Source organism: Pelobates fuscus, chromosome 11 (assembly GCF_036172605.1).
Source record: "Pelobates fuscus isolate aPelFus1 chromosome 11, aPelFus1.pri, whole genome shotgun sequence".
NCBI lineage: Eukaryota > Metazoa > Chordata > Amphibia > Anura > Pelobatidae > Pelobates > Pelobates fuscus.
The window spans coordinates 26,225,125-26,247,380 of NC_086327.1; the positions used below are offsets into that span (position 1 = coordinate 26,225,125).

At 40.0% G+C, this 22,256-nt stretch overlaps 1 protein-coding gene across 5 annotated transcripts in view; it reads right to left on the bottom strand.

Annotated features, from left to right (window-relative positions):
• The window catches only part of LOC134577508 (potassium voltage-gated channel subfamily C member 1-like), a 120,268-nt gene that overhangs the window by 45,086 nt on the left and 52,926 nt on the right, over window positions 1-22,256 (bottom strand). For all 5 annotated transcript variants that reach the window (XM_063436274.1, XM_063436273.1, XM_063436271.1 and 2 more), the window contains exon 2: window positions 8,857-9,790. In XM_063436274.1, the coding sequence (XP_063292344.1) occupies window positions 8,857-9,790 (934 nt within the window). The remainder of the gene's footprint in view (window positions 1-8,856; window positions 9,791-22,256) is intronic.

Below are 22,256 nucleotides of genomic sequence, written 5' to 3' on the forward strand. Positions count from 1 at the left end.
TAAATGATGTTGACTCCCCAATTTGTAATTTAGGGCAAAGTAGCTGGAAGTTGGAAATACCAACAACCAAACCCATTTATTCTATTTGCTTTCTTTCTATTTATTAACTTTCATAGGGAGAAATGGGGATTCAATGAACCAGAAGTCTTGCTCGAGCGATCTGTGAGATCTATGACTCGGATTTCTATGCATTTACTTTCTTGGTAGCTGTCAAAAAAGTATCAAGATGCACCAGATGCTTCTACAGACTATCAACAAAACCACAAGATCAAAAGTCTCATGCACCATAATTTTGAAATAAATACGGTACTTAAGCTGGCCTTTGCCCAAGTCACTATTACCAACCTGTGGGTATTTTAGAGTTAGCGGTAACATTGGCATATTTTAGGCTATCTTTGCACCTATCATTGGGATCTTCATGTTTCTCTTCTTACGAGAGTAAAAAGTGGAGTAACAATTAAAATAAAGTGGCCATGGGCATGAAAGAGGATAGTACTAGCCAATTGGTCGACAAATATGCCTATAAACACAAGGGCTATCCAATTATCCAGTTTTAAAGCTGAAGAGGATGAGGGAGAAATGTGTTATCACCCACAGATTTGTTAATTACTCTCAAAAACTTGGAGACTGTAGATAAAAGTTCCCAGGTGTGATGACACAAGGCTGCCCAGGAAAATGTTCCTGCTATGGTGGTAATTAAATTGGCACATATAATGCCTCACCACTACTGTCTGTATCTTAAAACCGTAATCATGACAAGTCATCCAGTCAGTGTGATCCTGCTATATACATTCTAGTAGAAATATCACCATATGTTATGTAATCACACTGACCTGCTTAACCATTTGAGCCCCAGATATCAGCAAGGTGGCAAGGAAGCAAGGAAGCCCAAGGTGATATACATCAATAATATAAAAAAAAATATTGGTAGCAGATCAAAGATGCCAAGTATTCCACCCTGTAAATACACATTGTATCTTTCCAATCACTCTAAAACATCTCAGTTTTGGCAAATCCAAGCAATATTTTAAATTCCTAAATGTGTCAGTCTCATCTAATGCTGATATGTTTTATTATACTTCTGATTCAATCACTTTAAGGGGGGGGGAGGGGGCTAGGTTACCCATAATAGGTGGATGAGTGCAGGTGAAGAGTGGGGAAGAATTTGTTGCAAAGAGTTGAGTGCAGTTAAATTAAAGGGACAAACCAGTCACCAAAACAACTTCATCTAAATTAATTTGGAGGCACTCTTACCTCAATGGGTTAAAGGACCACTCTAGTGCCAGGAAAACATACTCGTTTTCCTGGCACTAGAGTGCCCTGAGGGTGCCCTCACCCTCAGGGACCCACTCCCGCCGGGCTCTGGGGGGAGGAATCGGTTAAACTTACCTCTTTCTCCAGCGCCGGGCGGGGAGCTTTCCTCTTCCTTGCGACGTCATCGGCTGAATGCGCATGCGTGGCAGGAGCCGCGCTCGCATTCAGCCGGTCGCATAGGAAAGCATTTACAATGCTTTCCTATGGACGCTTGCATGCTCTCACTGTGATTTTTACAGTGAGAATCACACAAGCGCCTCTAGCGGCTGTCAATGAGACAGCCACTAGAGGTTTTGGAGGCTGGATTAACCCTCAGTATAAACATAGCAGTTTCTCTGAAACTGCTATGTTTATAAAAAAAAAGGGTTAATCCTAGAGGGACCTGGCACCCAGACCACTTCATTAAGCTGAAGTGGTCTGGGTGCCTAGAGTGGTCCTTTAAACTGTTCTCGAACCAGGCTTCTGAATCAGGCTTCTGAATTTTTGGGCAGGGGCGCAGCTGATTGACTGAGAGGAGTCAGCTGACACTCTCAGTTAATCAGTGACTGCCCATTCACAAAACTGGCTTGGAAAGCGTTAGCTAACTGCTCTCAGCCAATCAGTGGCACCCCTGAACTATGTCTGAAGATTGTGTGAGCTGCTGTTGTTATCGACAACATCTGCACACCATGTTTTAAAAAAATGTTAAAAAAAATTATAGCACTCATTACTAAACGTAAAACACTGTAGTAAATTAATGGAAACCTAACTAGAAGATATTCTGCAGATATTTTAGTCTGTTCTTGCATCCTCACACTGATGTCATGCACACAAAGGCCTTAGAGCACTCCGATGCAAAAATAGTGTGTTAAATCTTTGCATTTTTCATTTTCATTGAGCCTGATTTATAAGAATAATGAGAAATGGTAAATATATCTACATAGATTCTACATCCTTTTTCATGGATACTGCTGTTTGCATCGGAGGGATCAAATAGCCCGTTTTCCATGACACTGAAATAGTACAACTGTAAATAACAAATGTTTTTACAACTTTTCTTTACTTTTTTTTTTATTATTCTTGTATGGTAGGAAGAACTGACATTAAGCTCTCCAGGGCATAAAAACCACTGTTCAACGACGTTGTAACATATATTGAAACCCGACACTTTTTAAAGATGTAAGCATAAATTATGTAAACATAATTTTCTATGTTACTCAGTTAGATAATGAACTGTCGGAATCTAGAGGAACTTTTCCAAAATGACTAGGCCTGTCCTTGTGTACAGGGGCGGACTGAGAACCCTCAGGGCCCCCGGGCAAAATAAATCAAGGGCCCCCTTACAGGCCCCACCCATGCTCCGCAGCAAGCCCTGCCCTTCTCCCGCCTCCAGCCACACCCTACACAATCTTTAGACACAAGGAACAAAAGTGCAATAAGTTCTAAACAAGTGCACTATAATTAACAAATGCAAAAAATAAACTGCAAAATAAATAACAATAATCCCCTCAAGACCCCAGTAGAGACTACAACTGAGGGCTAATGGGCCATGGAGGGGGGTCTTTCTAGCAGAGGCTATCTCAGTGTCCTTTAGAGAGTGTGTTAGAAAGAATCTCCTCCAGGCCCCATTAGAGACTACAATGGAGTCTAATGGGGCCTGGAGGGGGTCTCTCCAACACTCTGGTTCCTTTTTTACAATATAGCTCGCTGATACCTAGGCCAAGTTGGCTCCTCTTACCTTAATTACTGTTGCTGTCTGGCATTCTGTGGGCTTTCTGGCTGGCTGTGGCTTGCTGGCTATGGCTGGCAGGCTGTGGGCTTGCTGTATGTAAGCCTGTGGCTTGCTGTAGGCCTGTGGGCTGGCTGGCCTGTGGGCTGGCTGGCCTGTGGGCTGGCTGGCTGGTGGCCTGGCTGGCTGGCTGGTGGCCTGGCTGGCTGGTGGCCTGTGGGCTGGCTGACTGGCTTATTGGCTGGCCTGTGGGCTGGCCTCTAAAGATGGCCAACAAATGTGTGGCCGAGACCAGTTTTTAGGGCTTTGTAAGGCAGTGAGCGGAATCCTTGGCCTCCGGGGGCCTGCCCACATGGCCCACCCCCAAGTCAGCCCACATGACCCATCTTGAGTCCACCCACAAGGATGAAGTGTGTGTGTGTACTGAATTTGATTGTGTGTGTATGGCTGTAGAATGTGTGTAGTGGATGCAAAGTGCATGAGTAAAGTAGATAGTGTTTATAGTGGACTCAGATTGAATGTTTGTGTAGCGGATAGAGAGTGTGTGTAGAGTGGATGAATCGTGTGTGTTTGTGTAACGGATGTAGTGTGTAGTGAATTATGTATATTTGTGTAGTGAGTACTGTGTGTGTGTTTGTGTAGTGAGTACTGTGTGTGTGTTTGTGTAGTGAGTACTGTGTGTGTGTTTGTGTAGTGGATGGTGTGTGTGTGTGTTTGTGTAGTGGATGCAGTGTGTGTATTTTTTAGCTGTTGAAATTTTATAATTTGTTTTTTAACAAATCTTTCTCCCTCCCTGCCTCTTACTTGTAGCCAGGGAGGGGGGGCACTGAGTGTGTGGTTGTGTAGTGGATGCAGTTTGTGTGTTTATGTGGTGAATGATATATGTGGTTGTGTAGTGGATGATGTGTATTTGTGTAGTGGATGATGTGTATTTGTGTAGTGGATGATGTGTGTGGTTGTGTAGTGGATGATGTGTATATGTGTAGTGGATGATGTGTGTGGTTGTGTAGTGGATGCAGTTTGTGTGATATATGAGGCTGTGTAATGGATGATGTGTATTTGTGTAGTGGATGATGTATGTGGCTGTGTAGTGGATGATGTATGTGGCTGTGTAGTGGATGATGTATGTGGCTGTGTAGTGGATGATGTATGTGGCTGTGTAGTGGATGATGTGTGTGGCTGTGTAGTGGATGATGTGTGTGGCTGTGTAGTGGATGATGTGTATTTGTGTAGTGGATGCATTTTGTCTGTTTGATGATGTGTGTGTGTGTGTGTGTGGTGGATGTGTGACAGATGCTGCTGGGGGGTATTTTTTAGTGGTTGGATTTTTATAAAAAAATGTTTAAATGTACTTCCCCCTCCCTGCCTCTTACCTGTAGCCAGGGAGGGGGACAGTGGATTCCCTGTTGGGCCAGCATAGTGGGGCCCAGCAGACTCCATTTTCCCCCTCCTGCAGCCAGTGATCTATCTCAGTGATTCCCAACCTTTTTTCACTTGAGAACCCCATGGCAGTCAATTTCCATAAATTGTACCCCTTAGATTAGTGAAATGTTTATAATTAATATAGTTGCTGTTATTTCAAATGTATACATTTTTCTCTGCCGTAGGCTCTCCCTGCTCCTTCTCTGCCGCAGGCTCTCCCTGCTCCTTCTCTGCCGCAGGCTCTCCCTGCTCCTTCTCTGCCGCAGGCTCTCCCTGCTCCTTCTCTGCCGCAGGCGCTCCCTGCTCCTTCTCTGCCCCAGGCGCTCCCTGCTCCTTCTCTGCCCCAGGCTCTCCCTGCTCCTTCTCTGCCCCAGGCTCTCCCTGCTCCTTCTCTGCCCCAGGCTCTCCCTGCTCCTTCTCTGCCCCAGGCTCTCCCTGCTCCTTCTCTGCCCCAGGCTCTCCCTGCTCCTTCTCTGCCCCAGGTGCTCCCTGCTCCTTCTCTGCCCCAGGCGCTCCCTGCTCCTTCTCTGCCCCAGGCGCTCCCTGCTCCTTCTCTGCCCCAGGCGCTCCCTGCTCCTTCTCTGCCCCAGGCGCTCCCTGCTCCTTCTCTGCCCCAGGCGCTCCCTGCTCCTTCTCTGCCCCAGGCGCTCCCTGCTCCTTCTCTGCCCCAGGCGCTCCCTGCTCCTTCTCTGCCCCAGGCGCTCCCTTATACTTTTTCTGACCCCAAAGGAAGGTGCCACTGTGTGTGTGGGGGAGTGACAATGTGGGGGAGGGGCAGTGTGAAAGTGTAGTGGCAGTGACAGTGGGGGAGGGGGCAGTGTGACAGTGTAGGGGCAGTGACAGTGGGGGAGGGGGCAGTGTGACAGTGTAGGGGCAGTGACAGTGGGGGAGGGGGCAGTGTGACAGTGTAGGGGCAGTGACAGTGGGGGAGGGGGCAGTGTGACAGTGTAGGGGCAGTGTGACAGTGGTGGATGGGCAGTGTGACAATGGGGGAGGGGGCAGTGTGACAGTGGGGGAGGGGGCAGTGTGACAGTGGGGGAGGGGGCAGTGTGACAGTGGGGGAGGGGGCAGTGTGACAGTGTAGGGGCAGTGACAGTGGGGAGGGGGCAGTGTGACAGTGTAGGGGCAGTGACAGTGGGGGATGGGGCAGTGTGACAATGTAGGGGCAGTGACAGTGGGGGATGGGCTGTGTGACAGTGGGGGAGGGGCAGTGTGACAGTGTAGGGGCAGTGACAGTGGGGGAGGGGGCAGTGTGACAGTGTAGGGGCAGTGACAGTGGGGGAGGGGGCAGTGTGACAGTGTAGGGGCAGTGACAGTGGGGGAGGGGGCAGTGTGACAGTGTAGGGGCAGTGACAGATGTGGATGGGCAGTGTGACAGTGGGGGAGGGGGCAGTGTGACAGTGTAGGGGCAGTGCCAGTGGTGGAGGTGGCAGTGTGACAGTGTAGGGGCAGTGACAGTGGGGTAGGGGGCAGTGTGACAGTGTAGGGGCAGTGACAGTGGGGAGGGGGCAGTGTGACAGTGTAGGGGCAGTGACAGTGGGGGATGGGGCAGTGTGACAGTGTAGGGACAGTGACAGTGGGGGAGGGGGCAGTGTGACAGTGTAGGGGCAGTGACAGTGGGGGAGGGGGCAGTGTGACAGTGGGGGAGGGGGCAGTGTGACAGTGTAGGGGCAATGACAGTGGGGGAGGGGGCAGTGTGATAGTGTAGGGGCAGTGACATTGGGGGAGGGGGCAGTGTGACAATGTAGGGGCAATGACAGTGGGGGAGGGGGCAGTGTGACAGTGTAGGGGCAGTGTGACAGTGGTGGATGGGGCAGTGTGACAGTGGGGGAGGGGGCAGTGTGAAAATGTAGGGGGCAGTGACCTATCTCTCCATGCACAATAAGGAGATCTCTTACCTTTCTGAGATCCCATGTGTAGCAGTGTGTGTAGGGTTGCATGGGGCCCGAGCTCCTCTGTCCCAGCTTGCCTGTCTGCCTGACTGCCTCCCATGCGGTCTGCTCTGCAATCACTCCGGGAAGGGGGCGGAGCCAAACCGGGAAGGGGCGGGGCAACATGCATGTAGCCGGAAAGCCACAAGTGCTTAATCAGACCGTCGGGCAAATGCTCTGGATAGGTCCTGCGGAAGGCAATTATATGCACTGCACTTTGAAGGACCGGGGGCCCGGGCACGCATTGGATTACCTGTGCAGTCCGGGCCCCCTGGTGGCGGGCCCCCCTCCTGGCCGGGCCCTCGGACCATGTCCGAAGTGCCCGACCGGTCAGTCCGCCCCTGCTTGTGTATTTGACATAAGAAAGACTTTAAAGTACGATTTGTGAATTGTTTAAGACTTATTAATTACATATAACTATCATTGCAAGGACCTGCTCTCATAAAATAATATCTGAAGATAGATTGGATATTGTCATATCTAGGAGCAGTGGCAGGCATGTCCCAATTTAGGAGGGACCATATTTGTGACCCAAGTCACTCTGTTCCTTTTTTCTATCTTAATGTCCCTCTCTTCCGGGACCTCCATATTGTTGTCTGAGTGTATAACAGAGCTCCACAGCAATCATATACTCCCAGAAATGTGTCTTTAAATTACAATAAATGTGTTTTAGAAATCAGTCTGTGTAAATAAGATACATGGTTCTTGTTCTAAGTTATATTTTAGTTGTGTAAATTATTAGTAAGCCACCTAAAATTTCGCAGAACAGTCCTGCCCCCACTCACACACCTAAAATTAAAGTGTTTCTCTTAGTCCATTTGAAATGGTGGGAGGTGCGACGTAACGACATTGCAAGAGGTAGAGACTTTGAGAGCTAAAGTCTCAATGTGAGCAACAGGATAATATAGGAAGAGGGCAAAACAGGGAAAGAGAAGGTAGGGCGATTAAATGGCATGGGATACAGAAGAGGGATATGATATATTTTGCAGTGCTTTTTAAATTTGTTTTATTTTTATTTTTTTACTTTTGGGGTAGTGGGGGACATGTGATGTTTGGCTGTCTTATGCTTCTAAAAGCATGGATTAAGTAATGCAGAGCTGATGAGCCCTCCTGTGCATGGGTGTACTAATATTTAAATGTATTTCACTGTGAATGTATATACATGACACTGTGTTTCTGCCTATGTGTGTCTATCTGTTCATAATTATGTCTGTAATCGTTTTTATGTTCATTACTGTTTGTATTTCTATTGAACAAATGTATCTCCGTGTCTCTGTGTCTGTATTCATATGTGTCAGTGTATCCCCATCTATTTTTGAGTGTGTCTATACATGACGGACTGTTAATTAATGTTACCGTTCCATGAGTGTGTCTGAATGTTTGTATGTGGTGTGATGGTTGTTATATCCATATTCATGTCTGCCGATATGTGGGCATTGGCTGTTTGATTGTGTGTCTGCCAGTCCAATGCTTTGCTAAAACATTTCTCTTAAGGGGTCTTGCTAAAAAACATTAGAAGAAAAAATAATTACAAAGGACATTCCCTTTCAGTTTCACTATGTTCCTGCATACAGTGGCTTCTTACAGTACTAATTTGCAAAAATTGCTTCATCTTTAAAGGGACATGCATCACTGTAAACGTTTTACAGACAATAGAATCAATGCTGAGTAGGATAAGATCAGATCTCCTAACTGATGGCTTTCTTCCTGGTCTAGGATAACCTCAATGATTCTTAATGTGGATAAGTAGCAGCAGCAACAGGAAAGGTGAGTATTGTGTTTTATTTTCATTTGATTTATTTTATTGCATTATTATTTATTAATCTTAACTCTTAACTCACTTTCAGCCTGGAGTGTCCCTTTAACATTCTCGGCATCAGGAGGTAGTGCCATATTTCAAACCGATTTATCCTGAATCTTCTAGTATTTTAATAGCTAATAAGAGCAGCTCTATAACAGGCCAATGCAGACAGACCTCCATTGTTCTAGAACTAGATAATTTATATGAATGCGCAGAAAACTTGATTTATCTGTACTTCTGAAAACAAAGAAGAAAATGATGTCATAACCCAGCTCCCTCAGCCATTACAACGAGAGACTTGCAAGGGAGTAGAGAAAGAGAGGTCTGTGCCATCCAGGCACAGATCTCACTGTCAGCTCCACATTTCTCCCAAGTGAAGAGCAGCAGGGATTGCAGAGCCCTTTTAGCCTTCTAACTTGCATTACCTTTTGTGTCAAACTGCTTGATTATATATATGAAATTCTTTAGAAACAATTTAAGACCTTCTTTGCGATTTAAATACTATGTTCAACATTTTAGAAATGTTCCCAATTTTTCAAACTGTTTTTCTCAGACAAACAATTTGCTGTTTTTTTCCTCCCCTTTTTCTTTAAGCATAGCTGTTAATATCTGTCATATACGTTATACTGTACCTGGTGAATGGTGCTGAATGTTCTTGACATAAAGTCGTTCGTTCTTACCTGCTCTGTTGATCTCAATGATTTCCTCCTGTGCTAAAGGACAGGAATCTCCTTGATTGCTCCTATGGGGGGACGGCATATCTGGCTTACAGTAATTGGGAGATCCGGGTTGAGGTGGTCGGGGAATATGCTTATTCTTTTTCTTTGGTAGTTTCTGCTTAGCCATAGCCAGGGAGTAATACATTCCAAAATTGTTGACAATAACAGGGACTGGCATGGCAATAGTTAGCACACCTGCCAAAGCACAGAGGGCACCCACCAACATTCCCGACCAAGTCACTGGATACATGTCCCCATAGCCCAAAGTTGTCATTGTAACCACAGCCCACCAAAACCCTATGGGGATGTTTTTGAAGTTGGTATGGGCACTGCCAGTGATGTCTTTTGGGTCAGCACCGATCCTCTCTGCGTAGTATATCATAGTGGCAAAGATTAAAACCCCAAGTGCCAAGAAAATGATTAAAAGCAGAAACTCATTGGTACTGGCTCGTAGAGTATGTCCAAGAACCCTGAGCCCAACAAAATGGCGAGTGAGCTTAAAGATTCTCAGGATCCGGACAAAGCGGACAACCCGAAGGAAACCTAGGACGTCCTTGGCTGCTTTGGAAGACAGGCCACTCAAGCCGACCTCCAGGTAAAAAGGTAAGATGGCCACAAAGTCTATAATATTCAAGCTGCTCTTAATGAACTCCATTTTATCTGGGCAGAACAAAACACGCATGAGAAACTCAAAAGTGAACCAGATTACGCACATGCCTTCTACATAAGTTAGAAAGGGTTCAGTCTCCACTTCTATTATGATCTCCGTACTGGTAACGTTGTTACGTATGCTCGTCTCAGTCCTGTTGTTGATAATATTGAATGCCTCGTGGGTCTCAAGGCAAAACGTTGTGATGGAGATGAGAATGAAGAACAGGGAGGCAAAAGCGATATACTGCCAAACAAACACAGAGAATATTTACAGTTATACAAACGACACAGACTTAACAGAAATATATAAAACACAAACACTTGAAGCGGTATAAAATATGTAGATAATCAATCATTGCTACTCTGCATTCTATAGGGTTGTGCTGTTTCTGTAATAGCTAAAAGATAGGAAAGGACAAGTCAAGAGATAGACAGACAGATAGATAGATAGATAGATAGATAGATAGATTTTATAGCAATATATAGTTAAAAGAACATTACTTTTAAACTTATTTCACTGTTAATAATTTGTTGTTACTATTCTTCCTTTGTCTTTCTGGGCTAAATTTATAGGTACCAACTATACATTTAATATTAACGATCAGTAACATGTTCAAAATAGTTGGGCTCAAGGATGTTCTCCAATGTTTCAGGCGTGCCTTCTGACATAATGATGTTAGCCAATACCTTTTTTTAAAGAAATAAACACATGTAGATCAGTTACAGCTAGTGGAATCTAATTAAACAAAGTCATTAGATGTTCAGCTATGAAATCTCAATCTTTGAAAATGTGAAAAGGTTTGGAAATCGAATGGAGAAATGTATCGCTTAAGAAAATTGCTGTTCAATATCTAATCAACGAACCCTGAGAGAATTAACATTTCTATAAATTCATGTTAATAGCAAACTGATGGAGTTTGTTAATCGTGTTCATGAGGATTCAACCTGACTGGATTTGGCCACTGTCTCGTCAGGTGTCCCAACTGCTTGGGGTCCACCAAGATAAACCTTTCATGTATAGAGTGCTGCAGGGTTCTGCTTAGTTTCACATTGGGCTACTATGTTTGCATCTAGTCACCTATGAAGCTGAAAATGTTAGTTTTGGCTTAAAAAGTTCTGATCTAGATGCCCCGGGATTTTTTCTAGCCTAGTTAATATCCAACAGTCTAGTCTACATTAGCAATTTGTGTTAAACTGGAGTTCTTTTACAGGTTTTTTGTTTTAAAGGAATATAAAGAAAATAAACAATAAATAATGGCATTGTGTTAAGATTTCATTTTGATAGTTTAATGTCAAAATGTTCTAATAATCTAGTCCATACAGGTGTGTTAAAAAATTTAACATAAAATTAAAAAACAAAATTTGATTTAATTTTTACTTATTTTTATAGCTAAAAGAATATTCTGGGGGGAAATGACAAAGATTCCGAGGCTACTCCCATTTACAAAACATATATGTCCAGCCTGTCTAACATTGCCTACTGTGCTACCGAATACCGTGGATTTCACATTGAGTCCATGTGTGAATTGCTAGTAATTACTAGTAAATCAAATTTTAGGCTACAAAAGTCAAATAGATGATCCTATTTTCCTGAAGTCAGATGTATTTTCATTTTGGCTGTTTTGCACAAAAATGTGATGATCACATTGAATTCACTTTAAATTCCAGACAACGAACACCCTGGTGAAAAACCGTGGGTGAGTTGTGGTCACTTTAAAACAGACATCAATTTAATAACCTAGTTGTTCAGCTATGCCAGTTTTTTTTCCCATTTTTATTTTGAAGTTTTGAAAGTTCTCAACAAAGTGCATATGAACTGTTATTCTGAAGAAAATTACCACTTTTTTAGTGTTCAAAAATAGTTTGGACCTGATTCCACATGAATTTAGGGCACTTAGGACCTATGCATTTTTGAACAAAAAATGTTCCATAATGGAACTATTTTTGCTATTCATCATAGGTGTGTTTAACATTCTAAAAGAAGCCCTGGTCTAAAGAACTCAAACTCTTATTCCTCAATAAGCCCATTAGGCCCCATATTGCATTATAGAGACATTTTTGTTGTAAGCACTCCCAGACAAACTTGTGTTTTCTCATTGGGCTGTCCTACATAACCTAGGTCTTTCCATCATACATAGAACTCTTTCAATTCTAAAAGGTTTCATTCTCAGGTCCGTCAGCGCTTGCCCAGCCCCCTATCCACCTCCTTGACTGAGATCATCAGAACTTTCCTATAGAAAGCATTATATTGGCTGAAATGGTCAATTCTGATGATCTCAGCCAAGGAGGCAGGGGGTAGAGCCAAACATTGCACCTGCCAATCATCATCTCCACATAGAGATGTATTGAATCAATGCATTTCTATGGAAGGACAAATTGTTATATGTAAAAAGTTATAAATTCTACTTTGTTCACTGTATCTGCTTGCCCTTGTGTCTAGGTGTTCCACAACCATTCATGATGCTTGTTGAGGCCAATAGTAACTTTACATTGGTACGCTTACATACATTTATATTAGTTATAGATTAGATTAGCAGTCGTTTTGCTAATAAGTGCACCCCTCAGTTCCTTGTCAAACAGTTTGAGTGCAATTAGACTGAAAAAAATTAAAATAATGGGATTTCCTTAACACGCATAGACCACTTCGTCTTTCGTTAAGATAATGCAGAATTTGCACTTCCAAATTTCAATATTAATTCCATATGACTTGGACAGCACTGATTGGCTGAGAGAACTGGGCTAACCTGCCCGTGTCGTATTCAGCCAATCACAGATGTCCAGGTTGGGCAAAATTGACTTTGAAACTGTGAAATTGTAAATTGGAAGGAGGAAAGCGAAGCTCTGAGGATTAAAGTGCAAGGAAACGTACTCTGGGATATACTACTACAATGAGAAAAGGTGGTGGTGATTCCTATATTGCCAGGATTAATTCAGGTTAGTTTGATTGCTATTTTACCATCGGGAAATCATAGAATTAATCACTGAGGGGATCTATTATATAACAGCATGACTATTTTTCTTTCTGACAAAATTTTAATTTTGCATACTCCTAGGCCACACATTTTATGTGATGCTCAATAGCACAATGATGTGGTAAAAAAAAATATCCATTATGTGAGTGTTGATAATTCAGAGAAGAATTATTCCATGTTAGGCTTAGTTCTGTATCCATGCACATTTTTCCATTAAGTACACATATTAAAACATTTTTTTTATTATTCTGCCTCTGCATATTCAAATAAATCCTTTTGCTTTATTGAATGTCATTAGTGTACGGTGCTCCTAATCTAACACCTGGAGAAATTATTTTGGACAGTTACTCCTGAAAACCAATATGCTCCAAAATAAGTTGGGTTGTGAAGTTTCTTACCTGTATCAATCTATGTTACTGTCTAGAATCCTAATCTGGGAATCAGGGATTTTTTAACATAAACTTTCCACACAGGGATCATGCTAGTTATCTTATCTCATCCTCCCCTTTTAGAAGATGCCCATACAAAGTCATAGAATATAATTTTAGAAGGTGCAACCCATCTTCTGTAACTTGGTTTGTCTACTGCCTAGTCATGTCTTGCCTCTTTTGGCTGTGTCGTAATTATATTATGTTGAATAGTAAAGATGTACTATACCAGTGCTGTTAACAAAATTTCCCTACAGCAGTAACCTATTGGTCTGTATCCCAGAATATCACTGTTCACTTAGGGCAATGGTCACCAAACTAGTCCTTGTGCACCTCAATTTGTCACCTTGGTAGTTCTGAATTGAGGAATTTTCCAATAAAAACCTGGATAAAGAATAAAAACCTCGAGCATTGAGGGTAGCTAAGGCCTGGTCTGAAGACCATTGAAAAAGAGTCCTAAAATAATCTGACCCCAGCTCTTCTTTGTGGAATATCTAACAATAAGGGTTGCACATAAATGGTTAAATCTGTAGTTAAATCTAAAGGCCAAATCAATAAAATGAAGGCATAAGGATTTGAGCTAAACATTTTTCATCCATGTCAATCAAATAAAATAAAAACATAATCGTAATAAAATGAATAAAAGCAACTCCGAACAAAGTTAGACATTGATAAAAGTCATACTTGCAATTTTTGATTCTCTGTCTACACATCTGACAGCTACTCAGAAATTCAATCAAAAAGGGCTAGAAAATGACAACACAGGTAAAGTGTGACAACACATGAAACATAAACAAAGATAATATGTGTATGGTAATACACCAACAGATCGATGGACAGTGAATTACAGTATTAAAAATTTTAACATGTGTCTAGCTCAGTGTTTGACAAATCAGATGCAATCTTTCTAATATGTTTAGTAGTATGAAGGTATGCACCCATTTTTTTTTTTAAAACAAAATAGTAAATTTAAAAAGCCAGTATATTTGATATATTTATAATACAAGGGCTTGATCTTGGTATTTAATGTAGATTTATAATGGTAATAAGATTAGTCATAAGGCATATGAAAGGCCAGCTTTGAAATCATATTAATCATGCAAACTGAAATATAATGCTCGTTCTACAGATAGGAACCCCTATAATAAACTATAAACTGTTAGGGTTATTCACAACCTGGGAATTTTTGTGAATTGGAAACCAAACTTGGCTAAACAAGACTAAAAAAGTGACAATAAATGAATTGAAGAATTATTCAAAATCCGCTTTTTTTAAGCTGAATTTTCCAATTTAATTTTCAAGTCCCTATAATATTTGGTTAATGAATGAACCCACTTTCATTCAACTGAAGGTACAGATAGGTGTGTGGCCCTGTGAGCAAATTTGCACAATATATGTTAAAATATCCTGCTAAAACAGAACAAGGTTTAGAAACAAAATATCTCAATTTCTCACAGACGGGATTTTTCTTTCTGACATGAATCTAAACAATTTATTCCTTATGTTTATACCCTTAATGAAAAGAAAATAAGAATATTAAATACTAATTTAAGTAATTATATTTTAGTATTTTTTACTAATGTTAGTATGTTTTTTTTGCTAGTCTAAACTGTATATATACTTGTTTTAAAGTTGTTGTTTTTTTTTAAAAAAAACGTATACTGCCACTTAAGATTTGTCTATTTATTAATCATTATATTATTTTTTTAAAGATATTGTTGAAAGTTGTTTGTTATGTTTTGGTGATGTTGAACAGGCTTGTGAATGTTCGCTTATAACAGCTGGCCTGGGAAAAAAATAATAATCTCTTTCAAGTTAACAATTTTCACTTAATTTCACTTGTCGGTTGTCAAACTGACACGATATACAAACAAATAGAAATGCTAAATATTAGAAAATAAAAAAAAATAGTCAATAATAGGGTTAGTTGCAACTAATATTCACAATTAAGATGCCATTTCTACAGTAGATAATCTTTTGTAAATACTTATATTTTTATAAATCGTGTATTTTTTTTTTTTTCGGTATTTGCAATATGTATTTGTTGAAATAAATAAACTGATTATTTTCTATGTTTTATCATAGACCATGAATCAGAGATGATTTATTTAAGAGCTTGACAGAATTATGAGTATTTTATTTCTTTTATAAATAAAAATTAGATTTTGTGATTTCAGATTGAAAGTAATTTCTTTAAAAAAACATGTGGTTTATTTATTAAATCAGCACTTGCGGAGAACTGACAAGATAATTAAAATTAGTTTCCTAAAGACTTTTACAGTGATAATTATTGCTTTTGAGATGCGTCCCGATGCCTTTCTCGATAATTAATTTGGACATTTATATACATGTCTAGATGGGATTGTTTTCATTTCTGTTGTTTAAAGTAAAGCACAAGAGACTTTTTTGAACCTTCCCAAGAGGCTTTTGTTCCATCTGCCAGGAAAACATTGTGGAGGAATATAAACAGATCAATGTTAGTCGATATCCTGGCCCTCTCATACAAACCAAAAGGTTGGGATTAAGTTCTAGTTTGGCTTCCACTGTAGAATGGTTCCAAGTTCAGCCTGATCTACTTTGTTTTTTTTTAACAGTGACTTTTAGATGTCTTAAACCTATGGACCACAACAGATGTATTCTCACAAATTAAAAACTATAGATGCTCCAGAACATAAAAAAATTTTAAATGCAATTTTATCGAACATTATTTAATAGAGCACCCCCTGCCTACTTGGGATTTGCACCATATATCGCTACTGCATAAAATTCACTTTCACCACACTCTTAAAATAAAATAAATATCACAAGCATGGTGTTTGTGAATTGCTTTTATAGGAGAAATGTATGGCGCAAGTTCAAAGCCCGTAGAAATGTTTAAATTAATATTATATATATTTGTGTTTAAAACTATGTGAGCCCTGGAGCATCTATCGTTTTGATATTGTGGATTACTTGTGCATCATTAGTCCTGGTGTTTTGAGACACACCTGAGCCTACATTATTTGGAGATTTTGTGAATCTTTCATGGATTTCAGCTGCAAGTAAGCAGACTGATTCTTTTTATTTAGACGCATTTCACTCCATGCACTATAATCACGACACCATGCTAGTTCTTTCGCTGAGAGCATGAGCTGAACTCAGAGCTCAGAGCTTCTGGCTCTCTGTCAGAAGTCGTGGAGACAGGGATTGGCGCACCCCAGGTAATAAGGCGAACCATTCTAAAATGGTTTGACTACATACAGTTGGGAACGCCAGGGTACTACCATAACAACTGCAGTACACTGCAGTGGTTATAGTACGTGGTTCGTTAATAATAATAGTTTACTATTAAAAGTGATATTCCCATCTCTGTTAACACATTTTCCTTTCTGATTTTGAATTCCCAGAATCTACCCCAAAAATGTTATTATACATACTTGATAGCCTGGAGGGACATGTTGCAGAACACGGAGAAAGAAAATATAGAAATGTTTAACGTTTTATGTTTTTAAATCTAGTGTAAAAGTGTGAAATGACTATTTGATTTTCTCTTCGTTAAGTGGCTATATTATAGGAAATAGTTTGTACTGAAATCTTTCTACACCTTGTGATGGGTCATTTCTAAACCTGTTCAGAGGTTCGAAAAGTAAAATTAAATAGATTTTACATCAGCAAAGGGCTTAGAGAGCCTGTGGCCTTGGGTATCCCAGAGAGGTCAAAGAACCATTTGCTGTTTTCTGCACAATGGGACGCTGGGAGCTTTTCTGCAAATCACAGATTCTGATTGGCTGCTGACATGCCCTCTGCAGCCTTGGGCTATTCTATCAGTACCACACTGATATGCTGATACCATAGCTTGCTAAACTGCATAATAATACTAATATATGTGTATTAATGTTTTTTATTTTTGTTTTAAATTCTTTATTTTTGAAATGACATTGCTTGTTAACAAAGATTTGTAACTGGGCTTGTGCACAAGTCTATAAATTTGAGGCGTAACATAACGATAATGGCTACAAGGCTAGATTACATGCAGGTCAAAGCGGTAGTTGAGTTAACCCAATAAGCTTGTCTCTTGAGAAGATCTCGTAACTCTGGTCAACCTCATAATTGTGTAATTGGTTTTTATGTTAAGTGTTGTCATGGTCGCAGATGGTGGGTTTAGTAGAGGGCGCGGGGTCGCCACCGGGGGCGGTGGGCTCCTTTATATATGTGGTGTTTGTGCTATCTCAGTTACCTTCCCACTACTTCTGTTGTCATCTTCCTTCTGGCCATCTTCCCCTGCCTCCTTGCTTGCTATTATGTACGGTGACCTTCAAAACTAAAATGAAAGAGCTTTGGCGAGCGTCTGTGTGCATTCTACGCTTATGGATGCTAAATTTGTATAAAGAGGGTATTAGTGGTTTTAACTGATTTATGGAAACAATTTTAAGTAAAAGTATCACTTTAAAATGTTACAAAATCACATAGTTTTGTTTTTTCCTAGGAAAAACCTTTAATGCAAAGTTTATTTTCCTATAAAGTTTCCCCTTACCATTTTTTTCCAGTTTATGAAGAAACCCCTTTTCTCTCATAAACATTAACAAAAACCATTAGTTTTACAAATCTGAGTTTAAAAACAGCCTGCTTATTAAAGACATTAGATGTTCATAATATAACATTTTAACTAATCTTGGGCGTAAATACTAGGGACCAAAAATTGGACACCACTCATTAAAAGTAATCTAAGTAATAAAGTGGAATTGAAGGGGAGAGGCATGTTACCAGATTTAGCTTTCCAGGAAAATATAAATGGAGAAATATCACAGAATTCAGCTGACTATTAGGAATTAGAACTGAGAAATATATGTACTTATTGTAAAAGAGGGTTTGTGAATAACTTGATTCTTGATTCACTATTAATTTCTACTGCAATCTAACCCTATTTTAAAAAAATATAATCACCACCTCTGCCTAGAGGAGTCGCTGAATACATCTGCTCCAGATTGTATCGTTCTTTACTTCCTCCCAGAACATGCTGTATTACCTCACGCAAAGTCCATTACGTATTAATTATATATTGAAGAGAGCATGGGACACTACCCATCCTTCCGCTCCAGAAAGTATTGAAGATGATGAGGGTTCTACTTGACTTCTGTGGCTATAGAATGAATCAACATGGAGTAACAACATCAGTCATCATATATAAATAGTAAGTGTGTTTCTAGACTGAACAGTAGGTGGAGCTGTTACAGGTGTACATAGTTACAGAATGAAGTACAGTTTGTCCCTCATTGCTGAATGTCCTTATGATTAACTGACTCTCTGATTTTAACAGAAATGTAGTTCTGTCATTCTGATATAATCCCTGCATTCATTTGAATCCCGCTTGGTGAGGATTCAAATGAGCAGTAAAAGTCTTAGCTATGACAACAATCTGGGCTTAAAGGATCTCATTGCGAGATTTCAAAGTGTAACATTTTACTATTAAAGCATTAAACATTTTTTGGGAGGGTTTACTTAGTGGCTCTGTAACAATAAAATAGATTTTTTTTCCTGCAACAAAAACTGGTGGTAGTGGTGGTGGTGGGGTGCAAGTCTCATTATCATCCGTGCGGCTGTCTTCTTTTATTAATTTAAACACACAGAAAATCGATATATTTATTGAATCGGATCTGTATCCATTACATCGTGCCTTGTTAGCAAACTTGAAGGCTTTTCAATTCTTATTGGTAAACAAATGTGGTTTAAAATTTCACGTGAAAGGTTATTGTTGTAACGCTAACAAATTATTGCAGTTTTAATATTGCGTTTACGTTGTGCTAACTATATCTTCAATTATATCTTCAAACCTAAAACACCGCTAAGAGGTTATACGTAGTTTAGTCATTCGAGGAAGAATACTCCTAAATAGACACTAGTAGAACCACAATATCACATGCTTATTTGAAAAAAATCTTCCTATGGCCAAAATGTTTTAAAAATGTAGATGCTGAATACCGTAGATGTAAATGTAAAAAAAATGTAAAAAATCCTGGAGTTAGTAAATATAAGGCTTTATTATTTCTTACTTTATTATCTAGTATATTGGATGATCTCTGCTGTAGTTCATTTCTTAATTTATTACTTGAGAATTAATTGTGAAGCTTTACATTATTATTTTTGTTATGATGTTTCACATGACATATTGCCAGATCAGACTTGAGACTTTGTGATGCAGGATCTTTAAATCTATGTAACACCGGGACAAACATGCCATGGTTGGTCTGAGAATGATGGGAGTCACCCCATCCCGGGAAGAAAATGCTATTTGTGGCTGCAGTCGTTAATTTTGCCCCCTCCCATTACTCATATCCCAGGATGAAGCTATGGAGATAAACGCAGTACTTCTGGCATGTCAGTAAGGGGAGAGAGATTGAATTAATGATGACACCACAAATAGCAGCTACTGCCCGAGAGTGTGACTCCCATCAATCTTAGTCAAGTACTGACATGTATGTAAGAAACAGCCAGATGTGTATTTGTGTGAGAGTATCAGTGTGGCTAGAGATTGCATCCCACAGCTGTTGTAATTGCAGGTAGCAAAAAAAAAAAAAAAAAAACCCCAAACACCTATGTCATCTAATTTAGATTGTATATAATTACGTCACCATTTTGTTGTTAGGGTTTTTTTTGTTTTTTTTTAATGCATTAATACCGTCCTCTCTTTTATTTCACGTCTTCTTAATGGGCCAAGCAGTACTTGCAATACACTGTCCAGTACTTGCTGATTTGGACCAAGCAGATGTGGGTATCCACTACTGTAAATCAATCAGTGATGGACTAAGCAGGAACCACAATGTCAAAGTCCAGCACAAGTGATATCATGTGGGACTATCTACACTTCATATGGGGAATATGTTAAGATAACACAGGCAACTCCAATATTTACTCTAAAATTAGGTATTTACCTTTGAATCAAGTTCTTTAGACTTAGATCACGTTCCTTTTATTTCTTTTTTTGTCAGGAGATATTTTCTTGGACCCAGGATGTCCAGGACCCAAGACCTGGATTTACCATGTCTAGTTATACTTATCCGTGTTCAGAAAACACATAGAACTCATGGGTTCCCTCGTCTAGTGTCTGATTCCCATACCTCTAGAGAAATTGAATCTTTTATGTCCTTCACAAAAAAACTTAGAACTGACCTCAGAAAGCGTACTTTCCTCCGAGCAGTAAATACTATGGAAACGACTATGTCCCCTTTGTTTCGGTATTCCATGCACAGGCTGAGGTTTACAAAGCAGAAGTCAAACAACAATCCCTTGTAATGGGGTCGTTCTTCTTGGGACCTTGTTTGGACATTATAAGTACAATGCTATTTTATGTTTTTTTACCAAGCGATGATCAGTCTGTGTCATGATCACAGGAGGTGGAACGAACAACTCAGTTCTGAAGATAGGATGTGGATAACATAGCATTATTATTATTATTATCATTATTATTATTATTATTTATAAAGCGCCAACAAATTCCGCAGCGCTGTACAATAGGTAGACTAACAGACATTATATTCAGAAGCCGAGTGGAGGTCTCACTGTTCCAGCTGTATCCTGTATGTTGTGGTCTTAGATTGATATGGCATTGGGACTTAATAGTGGTTCTTAACACTTCTTCAGTAAACCAGGTAAGTAAGTAATTAACATGGTAACAGTCAGTAGCCGAGAGGACGGTATAAATGATAAACAGACAATAGACCAGCACAAGCAGCAAGCATTATAACCAGGAACATGCTAGTAGCTCAATGCAGACAGTGAACAAGGGAATATCAAGAACAAGACACGATCATAGACTGGGACTAATGACTGACTGTAACAATACACACATAACAAAAACATTATAAGAGTATTATAGCACATATGGGAAAATGATGCATCGGATTTAGTACATGCAGCATAAATGCAATAAGTCAATTTAGGACAGCCGGTGATGAATGTAATAGAAAAGCATAAAGTGTCAAAAATGTTCCTCTGAAGCAGGAAGAGAGGTCGTGGATGTGAAGAAAATGCTGTAGGTGGAGGCAGTTTGACAGTATGTGTCTGTACTGACAATCTCAATATCTTCATTCTCATGTGGACAAGAAGGCGTTGGTTTGCCTATGGCATTGAAAATCGAGAGATAATGCTGAATGCAATTAAATCCGGCATATCTGAATAATTATGTACTTGAATTTAGTTTAAGCACAGGACTTATTTTTGTGTATTTGTATTTACCTTTTGTGTCACACAGCCACCCCATGTGTTCCATATTAAGGGTTAATAAGTATGAAGGAGTTTAGAAAATAGACCCCTCTCTGTCTCATTAGAGATTTCTTTGCCTGAAGCTAAAGGAAGCAAGGTGAATTGTTAGTGTAGGACCTACCTACGTGGTTTGCCTTGATGTGGCAGGTGAGCTTACATCTAATGCCATTGGAGTTACGAAATAACCTTCATGTATTTAAATATGGATAGGGATTTGGGCTAGTGTGCAGGTAACTTATCTTTAGTTTTTTCTTTGGTTTTTATTGTATGTATTTTGGCTGATGTGTATTATGGTCACTGCTGCCGCCCAGGAGTAGTGGGAGTTTGAGCGCAGGACTTATTTTTGTGCACATCTATAGAACCCCTCACTATATATTAATAATACAGGGGGTACACAGAGGGGTCTGAGAAAATAAAGTGCATCAAACTTGTTTGCTACGTTTGGGTGCTGTGTTAGACAGTCAGACATGCAATTTTCATGCTCGAGAGTTCCCCAAGATATTTAATATAACCCATAAAACAGTTTAAAGAAAAGAAAAAAATAAAAGTTATTTTCCACGTCACATTGTGTGCAAGGATGGAAAGATTACTTGCTAAGTTGTTTGCTGTCTATTTTTCAGGACCATACAGGCGCTATATCTAACTTTTTGTTTTTCATTATAAAATGATTTGTTTATTTTCATTCTAGCTTGCTGAAGAACCAGCCCTGATTTGAGTCAGACCGAAAATGATTATTTCATTGGCATTACATTTTTAAATTATCAGCATTGAGGCTTCAGCACGCCATGCCATTACCAAAATAACACATCTGGAAGTATAATAACTACTGATAAATATCAGTTAAAAGGGATTCGTAAGCCTCTTCAAAGACTTTGCGGTTCCCCACCCTATATTCGAAGGAGTTCTGATCAAGGTTTGGTCCAGGGAAAGTGTAGAAACTTAGTACATCTATTCTCCAACAACATGGTATACAATCATTCAGAACATGTCATAGAACCCGAGTACAATATCCGAGCCAAGAAAACTAGACAGAAGACTCTACATAAGAGTTCAGGTAGTGTATGGTTAATGG